The 19,732-nt window shown below is 44.5% G+C and overlaps 1 protein-coding gene across 1 annotated transcript in view; it reads right to left on the bottom strand.

Annotated features, from left to right (window-relative positions):
* Positions 1 to 19,732, bottom strand: part of LOC308091277 (A disintegrin and metalloproteinase with thrombospondin motifs 20) — a 155,438-nt gene that overhangs the window by 45,473 nt on the left and 90,233 nt on the right. The window contains 10 exon segments of the mRNA XM_080436754.1: positions 1,219 to 1,497; positions 3,308 to 3,472; positions 7,911 to 8,018; positions 8,958 to 9,077; positions 11,494 to 11,667; positions 12,011 to 12,175; positions 13,038 to 13,248; positions 14,865 to 14,991; positions 16,341 to 16,470; positions 18,010 to 18,176. Coding sequence (XP_080292880.1) covers positions 1,219 to 1,497; positions 3,308 to 3,472; positions 7,911 to 8,018; positions 8,958 to 9,077; positions 11,494 to 11,667; positions 12,011 to 12,175; positions 13,038 to 13,248; positions 14,865 to 14,991; positions 16,341 to 16,470; positions 18,010 to 18,176 — 1,646 coding nt within the window.

The following is a 19,732-nucleotide window of genomic DNA, read 5'->3' as shown; positions in this document are numbered from 1 at the left end:
CACACACACACACACACACACACACACACACACACACACACACACACACACACACACACACACACACACGCACGCGCACGCAAACGCAAACAAGCTATCTATCTCTCTCTCTCTCTGTTACGTTGACCTGACTTCAACCGAGACCTTGACCAGCTGCAGAACGCTCCTTCCACAGACAGAGCACATTATTGTTTAAGAACAGTCTGGCAAACTGTTCACAGGTCAGCCTTGAACGGAGCAACAGGTACGCTCTGTGTCCAATTAAAAAATGACAACACATCCCCCCTACTGTCTGTGGGAGCGAGTACAGTCCCACCACACACTAAGTACAGTATGAAGGATACTGACCGGATAATGACTGTAGTGATTTATATTCATAGCTGTTAAAAGCTCATTATTACACCATAGAAAATACCGGTCGGTCCATTGTGCAGATGGCCAGGCAAGACCTTAAATCTCCTTTTGGTCTCGCTCTATCCTTGGTTTGTTCATTGGTTCTATCTTTCAGAACTATAATAACTCTGGTGCACTGTGAAAAGTTCTTATTTATTGGTATCACTTTTTACTATTAATGTTATAATATCATTATAAAATCTTAGTGTTTTGCCAATTATTTGGGGCCCACTTGTAATATCCTCGTGGCCCCTAGCTGCCAACAGGTTGAGAATCACCGATCTAAAGCTTTATGTAAAACTTAGGTTTAAGTTATCGATATGCTCCACATGCAAATTATTCTGCAAAATGTAAATAGCGATTGTATATAGCAAAGACAGTGGTTCTCAACCAGTGGTCCGGGGACCACCAGTGGTCCTTGAGGGGGTTCCAGGTGGTCCCCAGCTAAATGATGGAGAGTTATAGATCTTTAACTCTTGAGACTGAGAGTGTAAAATGAAACCAAATGGACCCTTACAGGTCCATTTGGTTTCATTTTACATAGTTAAATTATTGTTAAACATCTGCATTACTTAATTAAATAATTTTTATTTTGATCAACGTTTGCCTGTCATCTCTCCTATGGTACCAACATCAATACAGCATGGTATTGTGGACAATTCAAACACAAAATCCAACGACAACAAACTATTCTTAGGTCTTGGGTCTGAGAGGCAAAATCTCATCAAACGGTGGTTCCGTGGCTCAAATGCCGAATAAATAATGGACCTTGATATGAAAAGGGTTGAAAACCACTGGTATAAGATGATAACAGGGCGGCCATACCGCTCCCCAGGGTCCCGTCCTCCACTGGTTGTCCGCCGAGGGCACGTTCCAGCTGCTGTGCCCAGGGTGGTGGCCCGGGTCGCGGTCTCGGGGGTACCCGTAGGGCTGGTCGTTGGCCCGCCGCCGGTTGTAGACGGAGGGGCAGGGCGCCGCCGTGCACTCCTGCTCCGTGCCGGGCCTCTCGTCCGGGTCGCAGAAGGCCTGGTCCACGGGCTGGTGGTAGTTGGTGCAGACCACCTGCCTGGTCGTCCGACCCCCGGCCCCACACGTCACCGAACACTGGAGGTAATGAGTAACAAAGAGAATTAATGGCCAGTCAGCATCCGATCTTGTCAATGTCGGGTGGAAACCTTGAATGTCCAAAATGGGTACTTTTCAGGAAAAAGGGGAAAAAGAACCTGAGTTCCAATGGATCCAATGTAGTTATTATTTAGTCACAAGCTCTTGTTAATAGTTTTCGTTGGTTGAACTAGTGTGGCATTGCGATGTGTGGTGAGTTTGTAGATAGGCTGTTTTTGCTACTTTTGTGTGACTCTAGTATGACGAAGTAGGGACATTCATTTACAAAATGAGACGTAAAATATATAATAAAATAATACGTTGAAATATGGAGAGTTTCAGCCCCGACAGCGACAAAATTATAACATCCTCAGAATCCATATTTCGATGTTGGAATGTAAATCCATAAACAAAAGTCAAACGCAGAATGTACACACGGCTGCCAATTAGTGTTTCGTAAACACTGCGGGAGCTTCTCTCACAGAGCTCCAGTATAAACCACAGAACCTCTTCTAAGCTCTGATGTTATCACAACTGGAGCTGCTCCACTGATCTAGGCCGAGGAAGTGTGATAGTGGATTCATTTTGTGTACTAACCCTAGAATACTATGGAGCAGCTATTCCCAACCTGTGGGATTTTCGAGATCGTCAAGTGATTCCACATGATTCCAGTTGTTTTTTGGGGAGCGCCAAAGGAGTATAGACCAAGAATGTGTCTATATAATATCTGTGTAAATTAGCCTTTATGTTATTTCCCAGTACCTGTTGAAAATCGTTCTTCCATGCACTGGCAAGAGAAACCCTAAATCTGTCTATTAATGACATTATCAAGGAGAGTCTTGGCTCTCGTGTTGTTGAGCTTTGGGAGAGGCTTGCTAACGTTCACAAATCAAGGCCAAACACATTACATGAATAACATATGTGCATTCAGACTGAATAGGGGTGACTTCCTCCCCCTTTATATTCTTGGAATGAAACAAAGAAACTTGAATAATAATCTGTGGCCTAACTGGCTGTGTGTATAAGAAATTTGGTGATGATAGATTGTTTGCGAGAAAAATGGCCCCGGACACAAAGACACACAAACAGACACACAAACAGACACACACGCTCACCCAGACCGACCCCTGTAGATGCTAGCCTCCTACCAGTGTTGATTTCGTCGACACAAACTATGCCGAAAAATCTTCGTCAAATACCTTTTTTCACTGACAAAAACTAAATGAAAACGAAATAAAAACTAAGCTACGATGACTAAAACTAAGACTAAATATATTGACAATTTCATCAACAAAAATACAAATTTGACTAAAATGTTAGTGAGGGACGAGTGGAGAAGAGATCCAGTAGAACTAAAAGACAAGTCATTTTATGTTTGGTTGCACTCGGGTGCAAATAGCCAATCTACAAGTTCACAACGCGTCGCGCTGCGACACGTTGTGAGCTTGTAGAACACTTGCAACCAAGTGTAAAATCAGCCATTACGATGCCATCACGGCCCGCCAAGATACATTTTAGTTGGACAAAATCAACTGTAGATTTAGTAAAATCTTATGATATTTAGTCGACTAAAACTAGACAAAAACGAAAACATTTCAGATGACTAAAATATGACTAAAACTAAATGGAATTTTATTCAATAGACCATGACTAAGACTAAATCAAAATGTGCTGTCAAAATCAACACTGCCTCCTACAAAGCCACAGCATAAAAACTAACGCAATTGAGTGATTACCATAAGTCTATGAAACATAGGGAAACATGTGTACTGATTGGACACAGTGTCGATGATGCATGTTATATACTCACAGGAGACCACTCCCCGGACCGCCACTGGCCACACGGGCTGAAGCACGCTGAGGTTTCTGGGGGACGGGGCAGGTGAGCGCAGTACGACTCGTCGGCCACCCCTCCCTGGGCGTCCCTGCAGCTGACGTAGCGCGCTCGCTTCCCCTTGCCACAGGACACCGAGCACTGCAGGATGGACACAGGGAGGAAGCATGGCGTTAGTGTGTGCATAGCCTGGGATCAATTAGGGCTGTCACGATTACTTATTATTTAACCCATTAAGACCTGAGGCGATTCTTAAAAATGTTTTCTAAATCCTAACAGTTTTTGGAAAAAATAATAATAGAATAACCAAATAAATCTAAAGTGACACAGATGCGTTCCGGGTCTTAATGGGTTAAGTTGACGATTAAATGTCACTCAAATAATTGCGATTAAAGATTCATTGTGTGTTTGGCATTGAACATTGGAACATATGAATAAAATTTAAATTTCTGTTGCCTTTTATGTTACCAAAAATTGCACAGGGCAGATATGACAAATAACTTCAATTTACAAAGAAATGATTGACAATTTAATATACATACATTTTATACATGTAAAAATAGCAGAAATCGCTGATCTACAAGCTTACAACGCCTCTCCCCCACCCCCTTAGTTTTCCTAAACCGGATCACACGGCTCAGGTTTAGAATTAAAACCAGGCTTTCCTCTGTGGTGGAAAGCCCGGTGACGAGAGGTTAGTGTGTGCAGGACACTATGACATTGAGTCATATGCGCCTCAGCTGTAATCAGCCTGTCAGTCTGCTGAGTGTTTTCAATTACTGTAGTTCAGTCAGTCAGATAACTCACGAATAGAACATAACAGCTGGAGAAAATTTGTATCAAATAAAATGTAGATACAAGCATGAATATTATATTTGATCTTGGCGTTCAGGCTCTGCAATGCATTACTCCCTGCATGCTCAGCACATTAGAAGACAACCATTTAGGAGCAGGGAGATACATACATCTATATGAAAGCATACACGGAACACATTATGGGCACATAAGTGGATGTGATTTCACCCCACGTTGGTCTGTTTAGCAGACTACGGCGGCTCGTGTGGGATACTAATGACAACTAATAACAGATTCATGGGAAAAAAAACATATTGACTGCAACAAATAGCATACGATGTAGCGACATGCTTATGGGCTCTTCTCTATGCTATGGGGGCTGCTGGGAACTGCTGGGGAAACTGGACGACAGGGGCAATTCTACAAATAGTCATTTGGGATCAATATAAGTACGAAAAAAGGTTAGGTTACGTTAGGTTTAGACATGGTTTTTGTGAAGTTGAAGGTAGGGTAAGTGATATAGTACATTTTCAGGTAGGTGACACATTTTAAGCCAATCAGGAGAGAGCACTGAAAATGCATTTTCTGTTTAATAAAGAGCTGGAGAGACATGGGAGACTCCTTTTACTGAACAAACACTCTATAGCAATTAGTACTATCAGAATATAGAGCTATTTAACACTTATTTCAACCAAAGTAAAACACTTACCCTACCTTTAAAGGTTAGGGTTTAGGCGCAACCTGGGCGACACACCAATGAAAGAGGGAGTCCTCCCCGCAGGGCGATGTTCCCCTACTGATAGTCGGAACTACTGCTGGACAGCTCAATACAACAAAAACACTGCTGAGGGGATGAATACATAATGCAATCACACTGCTCCACAAGTCATGTTCCACTCATATCAATAACACTCTAAATTCCATAACTTTACACCATATGCTTCTTATCGCAATGTATCCGCCCGTCTGTCTGTGTGTGTATGTGTGTGTGCTTGTGTGTGTGTGCACGTGTGTGTGTGTGCCCGCTTGCACATGTGTAGAAGCCTGCACACTGGCGCTCTCCTAATTTTGACATACGAGCTCATGTCAGCTTTCAGACTGACACACGAGGTTCCATCTTAGAAACCGTAGACTGGTGTTTAGATGAAATGTGGTTTTCATTTGCAGCAGGCAACAATGCTAAGTGCACGAGACACAGAGGGGCCTACCAAGTTACTAACCCCCCCGACACTCCACTCGGTATGCTTTTTTGCGTGCATGTGCCTTTTCCAAGATTGTGTGTATGTGCATGCGTTTTATGCATAATGCATGTTTTCTTTTTCTTTTATCCAGAGAGAGACTTTTCGGGGGCTCTCATTTTGCGAGTCACGTTAATATTCCCATAATTTTCATGTCATGTACATCCCAAAGAAGCAATTATTAAACACGTTATCGTCTTAGAACGATACGATTTTTGTTATAATAATAATACAGATTCTTCTTTGTTTTGGTAAAAGAGTTCAGTTCCGGTCAAGCTCCAATCTGTGATTGGCTAGGGCCGATTCACGTAGGCGGAAGAGTTTTCCTTCCGTAAATAGCAGATCTGCTATTTATCAGATCAGATTTCTTTCATCTGTTCACAACACGTCGCTCTGCGACGCGTTGTGAGCTTGTAGATCGGCTATTTACAACAATTTGTAGCTATGATTGCCTGCTTTCATTTGACATGAAACAAATTAAAATGGAAAAAAATACGTAACGACTAGCTGTCTGTCAAAACTTGGCACATATTCACACTTGCTTGTGCTCGTTTGTTAGTATGTATGCTAAGAGACCATGCTAAATCATTTTCCATGGGGCTGAACAGTATTATCTGTGGAGGGCATAACGTTGGCACACAGTAAGACAACTTTATGACGTTGCCACATAGTGCACGACTCTATGAAAGCTAATATGGCCCCCACACATTTCCAAACACGCTCATCATAACGGGAGACGTGTAACTCTATCCCGATCTGTCAAGCTGTTAAAGTCAATATCCCCTACATCCTCGTTTGTGAAAGACAGAGGCAGATGTGAACAAACATCAGCTGCTCTGTTGTGATTGTGTTGGGATTGCCAGCCGAGCAGATTAATTTACGACAAGCAAAGGTTACAGTCAGAGCTGCTGCCAAAAGGACGATGAGAGATACATGTGAGGAGCATCTCCAGTTCTGGGTTACATTTCTCAACGAGGTGTGCCTTCCCTTTATCATTCAGTTTTTATGCACCATATACAGCATACAGTATCTGGAACACACTAGCAGAAAACTGCAGGTCTGCTACGTACTCTGTTCTTTTAAATCAAACTAAAGAAACACCTTGGAAATGGGAATCACCTATCGGTGAAGGTGTTTCCTACTGTATTTCCTAGGTGTTTACTATTATGGAGATAGGTGTTTCCTGATTGATTGATTGATTGATTGATTGATTGATTGATTGATTGATTGAATAAGTACTTTATTAACAGTTTGCAAAGACAAGGGTTAGGCTTTGACTTTTTACAGGGGCCAGTTCCGAATTGCAGCCACCTGTAAGCGGTTTTGAAGGAGATTAAGGATTCACATGTTTTTGTGACTGTTGGTATGGAATTCCACATTTTTGTGGCATAGCAGTAGAACAAATTTAATCCCTTGTCTACATTATGTAGGTGTTTCCTGTCTAAATTATGTAGGTGTTTCTGTGTCCTGTCTACATTAGGTATAGTAGGTGTTTCCTGTCTACATTATGTAGGTGTTTCCTGTCTACATACAGTAAAGGCCTTTGCACACAGGGTGCGATTAGTCAATCAGTTTTTACCGCATGCGAAAAGACGCACGAATCGAACTGGGTTCGATTGAAAAAAAAACGCATCGCCGCATCGCATCGCCGCACGGGGTGTGCATGAGGTCATTGAGAACCATGTCTTCATTTAAAAAATGATATTGTCCGTTTTTTCCGTGCGGAAAATCGCACCCTGTCTGCAAAGGCCTTATGCTAGGTTTTTCCTGTCAGGTTTGCTGCCTCTTAAGGTACGGTCAGACAGCGACGGCAGAATGCTGCATACGGTCGCAAGTCCATGAGACACTTCCGACCATTTCCATCCGTTTCTTTGTTATCTTCCGGGGCTTTGAGCAACTGGTGTTGTATCACACACAAAAAAATAAAAATAAAAAAATCTAGCAAAAATCATGTGTCACATTAAAAAAAAACGAAAAAGGGAATACAGCAGATTTAAAATAGTGAATAGTATCAGAGTCAATCCGGTATGTAAGTTTAAGATGTTTTTGTATGTTTTGAGCGTATCTGCTTTTTTCACTATTTTTGTGCGACACTGTTGTATGATGAAGTAGGGCATCGATTTACGAAGAAAGGTTTTTCTGCCTGATAGCAACAATCTGCTATTACTTAATTTTTATTTGTGTATTTGGGACCAGACAGCACATATTAATGAACAACACATACTGTACATGCTGTAATGTAAACATACCAGATTAATTTTTGCAAGAATGTTAATTTTCATCCAAAGTCCCCCATTTGCTCCTAATTATTTGCTGTACCACACATGGTTTGGTGTATTTTTTTACTATACTGTATATTCAAAGCTATGGAAGGACCCCAATGGAAACAAGCCATAGTGCTTTCTTGGGTTTAAAATCCTCTTAACAGACCTTGTACTGAACTGTACTTCCCTGTGCTTCCCTTTGCAAACTGTTAATAAAGTATTCAATAAATCAATCGATTGCGATGCACGCTCATTTAGTATATAAATTAAACGTGTCCATACCGTGGTCCAGGAGCCATATCTCCACTGGGTCAGCAGCTGGTTGGAGGGGTCAGGGCGAGGCGTGCTGTGCAGAGGTGACATCCAGGGACACGGTGCCACCTCACAGTCCTACACACACACACACACACACACACACACACACACACACACACACACACACACACACACACACACACACACACACACACACACACACACACACACACACACACACACACACACACACACACACACACACACACAGTTCAGTCTATAGCAGTGGTTCTCAACTGTCCCCACATGATTTTGGAGGAGTGTCCCCAGATAACAGTAAAGTCAAACTAAATCTAAGGCCTAAAACTCCTACAATTCTAAGTGCCTGTCAGGGTGGGGGTCCCCAGTTCAAACATGATGTGTGTGTGTGTGTGTGTGTGTGTGTGTGTGTGTGTGTGTGTGTGTGTGTGTGTGTGTGTGTGTGTGTGTGTGTGTGTGTGTGTGTGTGTGTGTGTGTGTGTGTGTGTGTCATTTACCATTATGCCTGTCACAGATATTTATGCGTTATGTCATGTATGCCATGTGTTTTCACAAACGCTAATTGCCCACTTTGGGAGAAATAACATTGAACCTTAACCACTTGAAGCCCTACAGTATTTCATACTTCATCCTACGACAATGCAGAAGTTGCCGATCTACAAGCTCACCGCATAGATCAGCTATTGAGCTTGTAGATCAGCTATTTCTGATATCTTTGAACTTAAAATCAACTCTCTCTCTCATGGGCTTTATTGGCATGAGAAAGAGCTGTTACATTGCAACTGAGGGAAATATAACTTACAAAACCATAAGAAGTGTGCATTTGCTGTCAGAAATAGTTAGCCTGTATATCCACAGCTTTTGCAAAGTTTTGCACAAATAGCAGCTGTTTTTCAAAAGAGTATAAAGGTAATTGCTCTGTTTGTATGTACAGTGTTTCTATGTACCGAGGGCACTCCATGCAGACAGTGCAGGAATACACACAATGATGACACACAATCTCTCTCTCTCTCGCTCTCTCTCTCTTTCTCTCACCTGGCTGTCTCTGGGTCTGGAGGCAGCGTTGCATTCCCGGTCGTCCAGCGTGGTGCCGTAGGCCCCCGATACGCACCTCACAGCCCGCATCTGGTAGCCGTGGCCACAGGTCACCGCACACTGAAACGCACACACACACACAAAGTCAAACAACGGCGATCTCAAACTTTATTTAAGTATGTCACGGTCACAATGTCAAGGTAACATTGGGGTCTTAGTCAAGGTAGAAATCACCGCAAACACACAGTTAAGCCCTCAACACACACACAAACACACACACACAACCCTTTACCCCAATTCTAACGTGTGAGGGGGTCCGACCAGGCGGGGGGCACAACGTGAGAGCGGAGGAAGTGCCTCTGGACAGGTTTATTTGAGCAACAAATTATGATTACACGGGCATTAAGGAGCCGATATACCCCAGCTCTGTAAATACCGCTATCTGATTCTACCTGCTGTAAACACGTCTGGCACCACATTAACATCTATAAACTACACCAGCCAGGGGTTTCCCAAAGCTTTTAGCTCCAGACCCAAAAGATCATTGCAACTACTTTTTGCCAAAACCTAATAGAATGTGTGTGTGTGCACATCACTTGGTTGAGGTGCTGGGTGGGAAAGTAATATGAAGAAAAATAATAAACCCTCACACTCATCTGCTCCAATGTAATTTATTGACAACGTTTCGAGCCAAGGCTCTTCATCGGGTCAAACGTTTGACCCTATGAAGAGCCTTGGCTCGAAACGTTGTCAATAAATTACATTGGAGCAGATGAGTGTGAGGGTTTATTCTTTTTCTTTTTCTTCAAACTACTTTTTGACAAACATAAGGATGGGTACGTATGATGGTCATTTATAAGCTTTTAGCTTCAGTCTAGTCCTTTTTGATCACCTTTAACTATGTAACAGTTTGTTTATGTTGATGTATGTGATGTTATGGATACTGGTGAAGATGATGAAAGTAAACTAAACTAACCTAAACTAAAAGAGAAATGTGATGATGTCTGGAGTGAATGTAGAGAGGTCAGTAGCGTAAGTGGTAAGGAGGTATATAGGGCAGTGTGTGTGTGTGTGTGTGTGTGTGTGTGTGTGTGTGTGTGTGTGTGTGTGTGTGTGTGTGTGTGTGTGTGTGTGTGTGTGTGTGTGTGTGTGTGTGTGGTACGGTTTACTTGGACAGGATATGAGGGCAAAGTGAAAGCTGCACCGGGCAGCTGGAGTCAGAGCACTAACTCACCTATCAGGTTACACACACACACACACACACACACACACACACACACACACACACGCACACAAACCTTCACTGGTTCCCACATGCGAGTCACACATGAAACCCATTTCCTCACTCAGACCTGTGTGTGTGTGTGTGTGTGTGTGTGTGTGTGTGTGTGTGTGTGTGTGTGTGTGTGTGTGTGTGTGTGTGTGTGTGTGTGTGTGTGTGTGTGTGTGTGTGCGCGCGTGTGCATGCATGTGTACGTGCGTATACGGATTTGTCCGTGAGAATAGCACCTGTGTGTGCAGTCATGTGTGAGCATGTGTCATTACAGGTGTGTGTGTGTGTGTGTGTGTGTGTGTGTGTGTGTGTGTGTGTGTGTGTGTGTGTGTGTGTGTGTGTGTGTGTGTGTGTGTGTGTGTGTGTGTGTGTGCGTGCGTGCGTGCGTGCGTGCGTGCGTGCGTGCGTGCGTGCGTGCGTGCGTGCGTGCGTGCGTGCGTGCGTGCGTGCGTGCGTGTGTGTGTATGTGTGTGTCTGTGTCTGTGTGTGTGTGTGTGCGCGCGCGCACTTGTATTGCTATGCTTGTGTGGTCCAAATGTCCCCACAAGTAAAGTAGAATATGGGAAATAGACAAGAGAAAATGGTTGGGGTTGTGGTAGACATTTAGAGGTTCGGTTTAGGGGTTAGGGTTGGAATTATGTCTGATATAATATCAACATGCTCAAAACGCGGTGCACTGCAACGGGTGCGACTTGTGAGCATATATATGGACAATTTTTCTGCAATTTTTCAAGAGCCGAAACGTAAAGTGGGCTGTTATAGCGCCACCATGGGGCTGACTGGTGTTTTTTTGTATGTAGGCCACTGGACTATGAACCTCCCCTCCAAGTGTTGTAACTGCTGCCCTTACAGTTTCCGAGAAAAAAATACTTGAAAACTTGAGTCCCAAGGCAATGGGAAACAATTATTCACTAATAAATTAATATGAATTAAACTATACAACATATCGCCTAGCATAATGGAAGCACACGATTCCCGATGAAGCCAGTCGATTTTACATATGGCTTGAGGGTGTGCTGCCAAAACTGTGGGTGGAGTATAGCGGGACAACTTTGGGTTGCTCTAGAAAAGTAAAATAAAGAAAGTCGCCCAAGTACTATAGTGTGTTACCCTTTCGGACAACCACACTAAATAGTCATTGGGCGACTGAAATTCCCCCCCCGCGGGGTCAATAAAGGTATCTATCTATCTATCTAAGTAGTAATACAAAGGTGTGTTTGTGTACGTGCGCACGTGCGTGTGTGTGTATGGTATGGCACTCACCGCTCCCCAGACGCCGACCTGCCAGGAGGCGCACTCGGGCAGCTCACAGGAGCCCACGGCGGGGGGCTTGCTGGAGGGGTCACACAGGTGCTCCGCCAGCTTCTCCTCTCCCAGCACTGCCACAGTGCACGACACCTGCCTGTGTCTCATCCCCTTCCCACATGTCACCATACACTGGAGAGAGAGAGAGAGAGAGAGAGAGAGAGAGAGAGAGAGAGAGAGAGAGAGAGAGAGAGAGAGAGACCATTAAAAGAGGAGGTTAAAATGTTAAACTTTCACAGAAAATGCATTTACTTGTAAAAAATGGCAGAGTCCATACCAGAGCTGTAACGATGACAGTGGTAAAATGTATCTATAGATATAGATATCATGCTTGATGTGGACTGTCCTTAACACTATAGGTTGGCACGGGACAACATTAAACAGACGAAAAATGCTTTTGGGGTCCAGAGCTTTTGTCTAAATAATAAACTACTTTGGAACACAGGTTCACAGGGGGGTGGGGGCAGTGTCTCACCTCACTCCACTCGCTGGGGAACCACTTGGGACAAGGCTGGTCGTTGCAGGGTTCAGAGACCAGCCTCTGGTACTCGCTGCAGTCCCGGTCCAACAGCCTCCTGCCCAGGTTGTTCATACAGTAGGACTCTCTGGTCCGGCTGCCACGACCACACGTCTTAGAGCACTGCAGAAACACAACAAAACACTTAACCACGACCACACGTCTTAGAGCACCGCAGAAACACAACACAAAACGCTTAACCACGACCACACGTCTTAGAGCACCGCAGAAACACAACACTAAACACTTAACCACGACCACACGTCTTAGAGCACTGCAGAAACAACACAAAACACTTAACCACGACCACACGTCTTAGAGCACCGCAGAAACACAACACTAAACACTTAACCACGACCACACGTCTTAGAGCACTGCAGAAACAACACTAAACACTTAATAACCACAACCACACGTCTTAGAGCACTGCAGAAACACAACAAAACACTTAACCACGACAACACGTCTTAGAGCCCTGCAGATACATGTTGACGAAACCGGTTCGGTTCATGACCGGTCCGATTCCCGCCCTTTCAATCTGCAATGCCAACACTGCTGAGTTGGCAGAACTCGCTCCGATCGGGCAGTCCCTTCCCTTCTCAACTTTTTTTTTTAAATCTTGTTTTCAATGTTTTTAACTTTCAACCTAGAGTTCCTTATTTTGGGCACATTATAGGCAAAAACGTTAAAGAATCACCCCCCCCCCCCCCAAAAAAAAACCGAAATAAATATCATCTCAACCTGAGCTTGTACACATGGTAAGCTTGTAGATCGGCTATTTTTGCATCGTACAACGAACTACAGTCTATCGAACTACCCAACACATTGAAAGAATGACACAGTGGTTACCCAGTGCATTAAAAAGTGACACCAAGGGGTCCAGAACAAGAGGCCCCGTCCCGTATACAGTACGTGATGAGTTGAGAGTGAGAATGCATTGTAATAAACACATGTAATGAGCAGCAGCAGCATCTTCCACACATACCTGTGACCAGGCACTGTACTGCCAGCTCTTCAGCAGACAGTCCCCGTGGCAGGTCTCCCTGGTCTGGGGCTTAGAGAGCTCTCCACACGTCCTGGCCTCCGCCCTCTCACTCTGCCTCTTCAGCTGACTGTACTTCATGCACTGGACGTCCAGGCTGCGGTACCCGGGGCCGCACTTAGCCGAACACTCGCTCTTCCCTGCCACATGCCACCTGCAGGGGGCAGTATAGGAGGGGGCGGGCGGAGAAAGACAAAGTAAGGAAGTGAATTGTGAGATATGTGGTATCTGTATGTATGTATGTACCGGTATGTACCGGTATGTACCGGTATGTATGTATGTATGTATGTATGTATGTATGTATGTATGTATGTATGTATGTATGTATGTATGTATGTATGTATGTATGTATGTATGTATGTATGTACAGTATGTCCTTTGAATATCTCGAGAACCATTCATCCCATCGATTTCACACTTCCACTGCACTGCACTCACTTCAGTTCTCAGCAATAGGCTCCAGCAGCCGGTTTGAACTGGAAACACATGTGTCATATGTGTTTCCGGTTCAAACCTGCTTCTGAGCCAATCAAATGAAGCTATGGGAAAATTAAGTGGAACAGGTAACAGGTATGCTATTCTGGAATCCAGACTGATTCGCTCCGTTCAGCTGACTTTTTTCTTTTCTCAGTCGGGCAAGCATCCTATGTGCAAGGGGTGGTCTCGGACACCCAGGCGCAGAGGGATTCTGATTGGTCTGTGGGCGGGGCGGGACAGAGCCTTCCAATGAAATATGGTATGTGGGCGGATCGGAGCCTTCCAATGTAAAATGTGTGCCTACTGTACGTAACAGGTAACGTAAGGAAACAGAGAGAGTTGTTCTGGAGACGGCCAGACTGAGATATGAAGTGGAGAAAAAAAAGTCAGCTGAACGGAGCGAATCAGTCTGGATTCCAGACTACAGGTACGCCACCTTCTGAAAAAAGACTGGGACTACAGTTATGCACAGAGCCACAAAGATAAGATAAGAAATGACAATATACAACCTACAATATAATAATAATAGTAATAATAGTTCTAGATAACAGCTCTTCTGGTCGACTAAACACTGCAATTCTTGGGTCCTCAGCAATACACCCACCAAGTGTGAGGTCGAATCGGTGTGAGTAGTTCTCAAGATATGCAAAGGACAAAAAAACTGATAGAGATTCCTCGAAATTATACAGATAGATTGACAAGCAGAAAACGCAGCTGGCCTGGCGTTATTGCAGGTGTCGATACCCATCATTGGCCAGATTTTGTGTGGGCGAAACAGGATCTCTTTCTCCCTCTCTGGTTTGTTATGTGGGTGAAATGCTCTCTCTCTCTCTCTCTCTCTCTCCTCTCTCTCTCTCTCCTCTCTCTCTCTCTTCTCTCTCTCTCTCTCTCTCTTCTCTCTCTCTCTCTCTCTCTCTCTCTCTCTCTCTCTCCTCTCTCTCTCTCCTCTCTCTCTCTCTCTCTCTCTCTCTCTCTCTCTCTCTCTCTCTCCTCTCTCTCTCTCTCTCTCTCTCTCTCTCAGCTTGTTAGAGGTTTGGTACCCAGCATTGCCCGGCGGGTTATCATGTGGTTGAAATAGGCTCTCTTTCTCACCCTGACTCCTCTCTCTCTCTCACTTTGCCTAACAACAGCGAATATGGAGGTCAGGGCATGTCCATATTTGGGCCCGCCCACCCGCCACAGACAGACAAACAGACCAACAACTTAAACTTTATATAGATGTACAATGCGTGAGTGCTGTGTGGCTGTAGGCAGCGTGTGTGTGTGCGTGTGCGCGTGTGTGCGTGTGTTTACCTGAGTTCACAGTCAGTATTGCAGGGCTCAGCGACAGCACCGGGACGAGGTAAATGTTCACAGCGTTGTTCCGACACCTCCAGGTGGTCACTCTTACGCACACACACCGCCTTGCGTCTTCGCTCGCCTACACACGCAAACACGCCCCCACACACACACACACACACACACACACACACACACACACACACACACACACACACACACACACACACACAACACACACACACACACACACACACACACACACACACACACACACAAACACCCACATTTACACAAACAAACACAGGCAAGGTTCGAATTAAGAGCAACATCTGGCGAGCAGCTCGCTTGCCAGCGAGATCGCATTTCCTCCCCATGTAACAAGTCCGATCAGCTTTCTGACATGCAGTCCTCTGGCACACAGACTTAAGGGATACATACTTAGTTTGCTTTTGCAACCTGGGGTCCGCGGCACAGAAAATAGGCGATCTAAAAGCTCACTGTGCGTCACGAATGCGACGCACAGTGAGCTTTTAGATCGCCTATTTTTCGGTGCCGCGACACCGCGGAGCAAACTTTAAGTATAAATCCGGCTTTAGGGTGACTGTGGCTCTCTCAGAACCTCAGGATTACGGCTCTTTTCCCAGGATCCGGCTAATAGCGCCGTGCGCTCTGATCCACAGGAAGGCTCGCTAGGCCGCCGCCAGAGGGGAGGTTTAACACGGCTCACTAGGGGTTAAGGGCCGAGCTCAGGGGGATGCCGGCAGGGTCACCGGCGGGGCTTCATAGACAGTAGAGAGAGTGAGTGTGTGCGCGTCTGTGCGTGCGTGCTTGTGTGCGTGCGAGAGTGCATGTGTGTGCTGTATAAAGTGTCAGTTCTATGGTCCTGGTAGTAGAGGATAATCCCCCCCCCCCCCCTGAGATTAAATTGATTGGTTAGTTTAACTGTTGGCCCTAATGGAAAGGGGACTCCCTCTTTCTTTGGTGTTTCGCCCAGGTGGGCGTGGTTATATGCCTAAACCTAGCCCTAACCTCACAGAAAATATGCCTTAACCCCACTGGTTCCCAGATTTTTTTGGTCGCGACACAAAAGACCAAAAAAAGTCTTCCCGGGACCCAAACTAGTGAAAATAGCCGATCTACAAGCTCACATCATTGTGAGCTTGTAGATCTGCTATTTTCACTACTTCTAAAGTTGTTTTTAATTATTTATTTATTTTCGTTTTTATTAATTTAGATTATTTTATGAATAATTGTGGGGGAAAAAAAAACGAAAAAGGAAATGGAAAATCTTTTGAAATATATATATATATTTTTTAAAATAAGAAGTAAAAGTCGTGGACCCATAAAAATGGAACCGCGACCCACTGTTTGGGAACCACTGCCTTGACCTAACCTCAAAACCACGGCCACCTGGGTGAAACACCAAAGAAAGAGGGAGTCCCTAATGGAAAGCTTACGGTGGGGTGCGGGGGGGGAGGGGGGTCTTACCTTGACACATGCGGCTGCACTCCATCCAGGAGCCTGAGGGGTCCCACACAAACTGTTCCCTGTTCTCCTCGATGGGGATGTTGTAGGAGTAGCGCACGTCTGGGTTGTACAGGTTCCCCACACACAACACCTGCATGGGAGAGGAACGTGGGGAAGGCTTTCACATGCAGTGTTCATTTTGACAGCAAATTTTGTCATAGTAGTCTTTCAATAAAATTCCACTCATACAGGATACAGGATAAGCAAATGGAAAAAGGAAGGGATGACACAAAGAATGAGCAGACACAATTTAAATTGAAAAACTGTACAATTGAAAGGACTCCCTCCTGATTTTGATGAAACTGGCAACCCACCTGAAAATGTATTTTCTGTTTATTAAAGAGCTGAACAAACACTCTATAGCAATTAGCTATTAACAAAAAACCTTTTGTTTTAACCAAAATAATATCACTTACACTACCTTTAATGCCACACGTATCACTTCTAAAAACAGAACTTGTAATACAGCAAATCTAGCCTGATTTCTAACCTGGCAGGTGATGAAAGAAAGCGTATTAAAGACAGGGAACAATAGAACACCTTATAGACAAACTGACACCTTGGCCGGAGGTCTCTGCACATGTTCCAGTTGTCACTGTAATCAGGGACTACTTAGAACTGTTAGGATACAAAACCCGGGCATTACCAGGAGGCCTGAGGGGTAGAGTTTGAAGCCACTGATCTACAGTGTATATAGTCCATGGGTCTTCAATGTTTTTAAGGCCAAGGACCCCTTAGCTGAGAGAGAGAGAGAGAGATGAAGCAGGGACCCCCCACTGCATAGTGTATATAACATTATGTTGCAGATTCATCTTTTTCAGAGACTTGTTTGACAGCACTTTTGTTGTTTATTTGTTTATACATTAGGCTTCGATCTTAGATTAATGTTAATGTGCATCTTCAGATATTTAACCACTTAAACCCTCAATACTACTTAGTAAACTTGACATTTGGCTCTAACTTGGACTGCTGATTTTTCCCTCTACACCAGGGGTTTTCAACCGGTGGTCCGTGGACCACTGGTGGTCCGTGGAGGTATTGCAGGTGGTCCCTGGCCATGCATTAAAAAATAAAGAAATTAAAACTCTTTATTTGTTTTACTTTTAATAACTTACAGGAGTTCTTACTGTATTGTATGTGTGATATGAAATGTGAGCTTTCCATAATCACAGTAATCCTTAATCATATTCCATAATATTCAAACAAAATCACTGTATTTTATTAGATATTATATTGATATTATAGCTATTTTCTCCAGCTCCCTGTGGTGCATGAACCCCCCACCACTATTGTGTGGGGTGGGTCTATGATGGACCCACCACGCACAATAGTGGTGGTCCCCAGGTTGCTCTTAGTCAGGATGGTGGTCCCTGGGTCAAAATCAGTTGAAAACCCCTGCTCTACACCAATCCTCTAGCCGATCTACAAGCTCACAACACCTCACAGCGCGAGGTGTTTTGAGTTTGTACATCGGCTATTTTCGGCTAATGTTCCCCCAGATTAGTGGTTAATGTAAAAGAAAAAGGCGGCCCCCCTGTAGTAACTCTGAGGACCCCCTAGGGGTCACAGACCCCCTGTTGAAGACACAGTGAGACATTGACGAGGAGGAACCGCTGGCTGCCTCTCTTACCTGCAGTACGAGCTCCTCCTCGAGGCGCTCGGTGCAGTTGATGCGCTCCACCTTGGTGTCGGAGCCGCTGTATTCGATGACCGTTCCCTTGAAGGTGATTTCCCTTTTGAACATGGCCACCACGAAGTTCCCGTTCAGGAGGGCGTTGGACTGGCCGTCAGCCAACGCTGCACGGGGAAACAACAGGAGGAATCGCAGGTTAAAGGGATATTTCACTTTCAAAAAAACTTTTGGTCATTTTATCATCTACTCAGGCCTTTGTGAGCCCCCCAGACAGTTTTTAAGTTGCTTGATTCAGTATTTAGATTTGATATTCATTTTTATCAGACACGCCCCTATACAAACCCATTGTAACTTCAAACTCCATTTTAACCATGTTAGATTCATCAAAAACACCCGTCCTTGGTTCTGGTGACTCACCCTGCCCCCCTAATACGCGAGGGGGCCGTGTTTGCAATTACTTTTTTATTTATTTTAAATATTTTTTTTGGAAAATGTAAAAAATAAAATACAATAAAAAAATAAAATAAAATAAATGAAAAAAAATATCGGAAAAACACGGCCCCCTCACGCATTAGGAGGGCAGGGTGAGTCACCAGAACCAAGGACGGGTGTTTTCGGCAAATCTAACCTGGTTAAAATGGAGTTTGAAGTTACAATGGGTTTGTTTAGGAAGGGGGCGTGTCTGATAAAATGAATATCAAATATATAAATACTGAATCGAGCAATTTAAAAACTGTCTGGGGGGCTCACAAAGGCCTGAGTAGATGATAAAATGACCAAAAGTTTTTTTGAAAGTGAAATATCCCTTTAAGCACCACAAAGCCATCCTGAACAAGATAAAATAACATTGGGCGGCAGTGGCTCAGGGGTAGAGTGAACGGTAGAGCGGCCGGATGGCAAACGCGAGGTTCCCAGTTCGATCCCAGGCTCCCCCAGAGTTAGTGTCGAAGTGTCCTTGAGCAAGACGCTGAACCCCTAATTGCTCCCAATGAGCAGGTTGGTGCCTTGCATGGTTTCCTCTGCCATCGGTGTATGAATATGGGTGAATGTAATGCACAATCTAAGCACTTTGGATAAAAGCGCTATATACTGTAAATGCACCAAAAGGTGTGAGAATTGATTGAAGGTTGTAACCACATGAACCCTAGCGTCCCTATTCTGGACATGTTATCATAGACAACCATTTGGTGAAAATAGGAGAACGTTCAATAAAAACAAGCTCACAGTGCCACAATATGGAGCATTGTGAGCTTGTAGATCAGCTATTTTGGAGACGGGAAAAAAGCAGTGGACCAGGCTTAATGCACAGGCTTTATGGGCTGCAGCCCGGGGCACCAAACGACTGGCAACCTCAAACAGGAGGGCAGCAAAACAGTCCGGGGGTTCCCGAAATGTGTCGCTTCCCTAGGCCCGCTGATGAAGCGAAAACCTTCTGCGGCGACAGAATAAACTATCCCGGGGTGCACCGAACCTGGTCCTACCCGCGGGGCACCAACAAGTGTTGGTCCAGCCCTGGGACCAAGTATAGAGCCCTGGGGGACCCCAGGTCAAAGAAGTATTTAGTGTTTAAGTGGTTAAAGAAGCATTTAGAAGTTGATATTTAGTCCAAGCTATATATCGTTGCTGTCGGGCAGAAACCTTTTTTATCTCCATATTTGAACTTTTTGTGTTTTTCATAAATCAGTGCCCTACTTGATCATACTACAGCGTCACACGAAAG

This window comes from Gymnoscopelus braueri, assembly GCF_963280865.1.
Source record: "Gymnoscopelus braueri genome assembly, chromosome: 9".
NCBI lineage: Eukaryota > Metazoa > Chordata > Actinopteri > Myctophiformes > Myctophidae > Gymnoscopelus > Gymnoscopelus braueri.
Note: the sequence above shows the minus strand (reverse complement) of the source record. Positions and strands in the feature narration are given on the sequence as shown.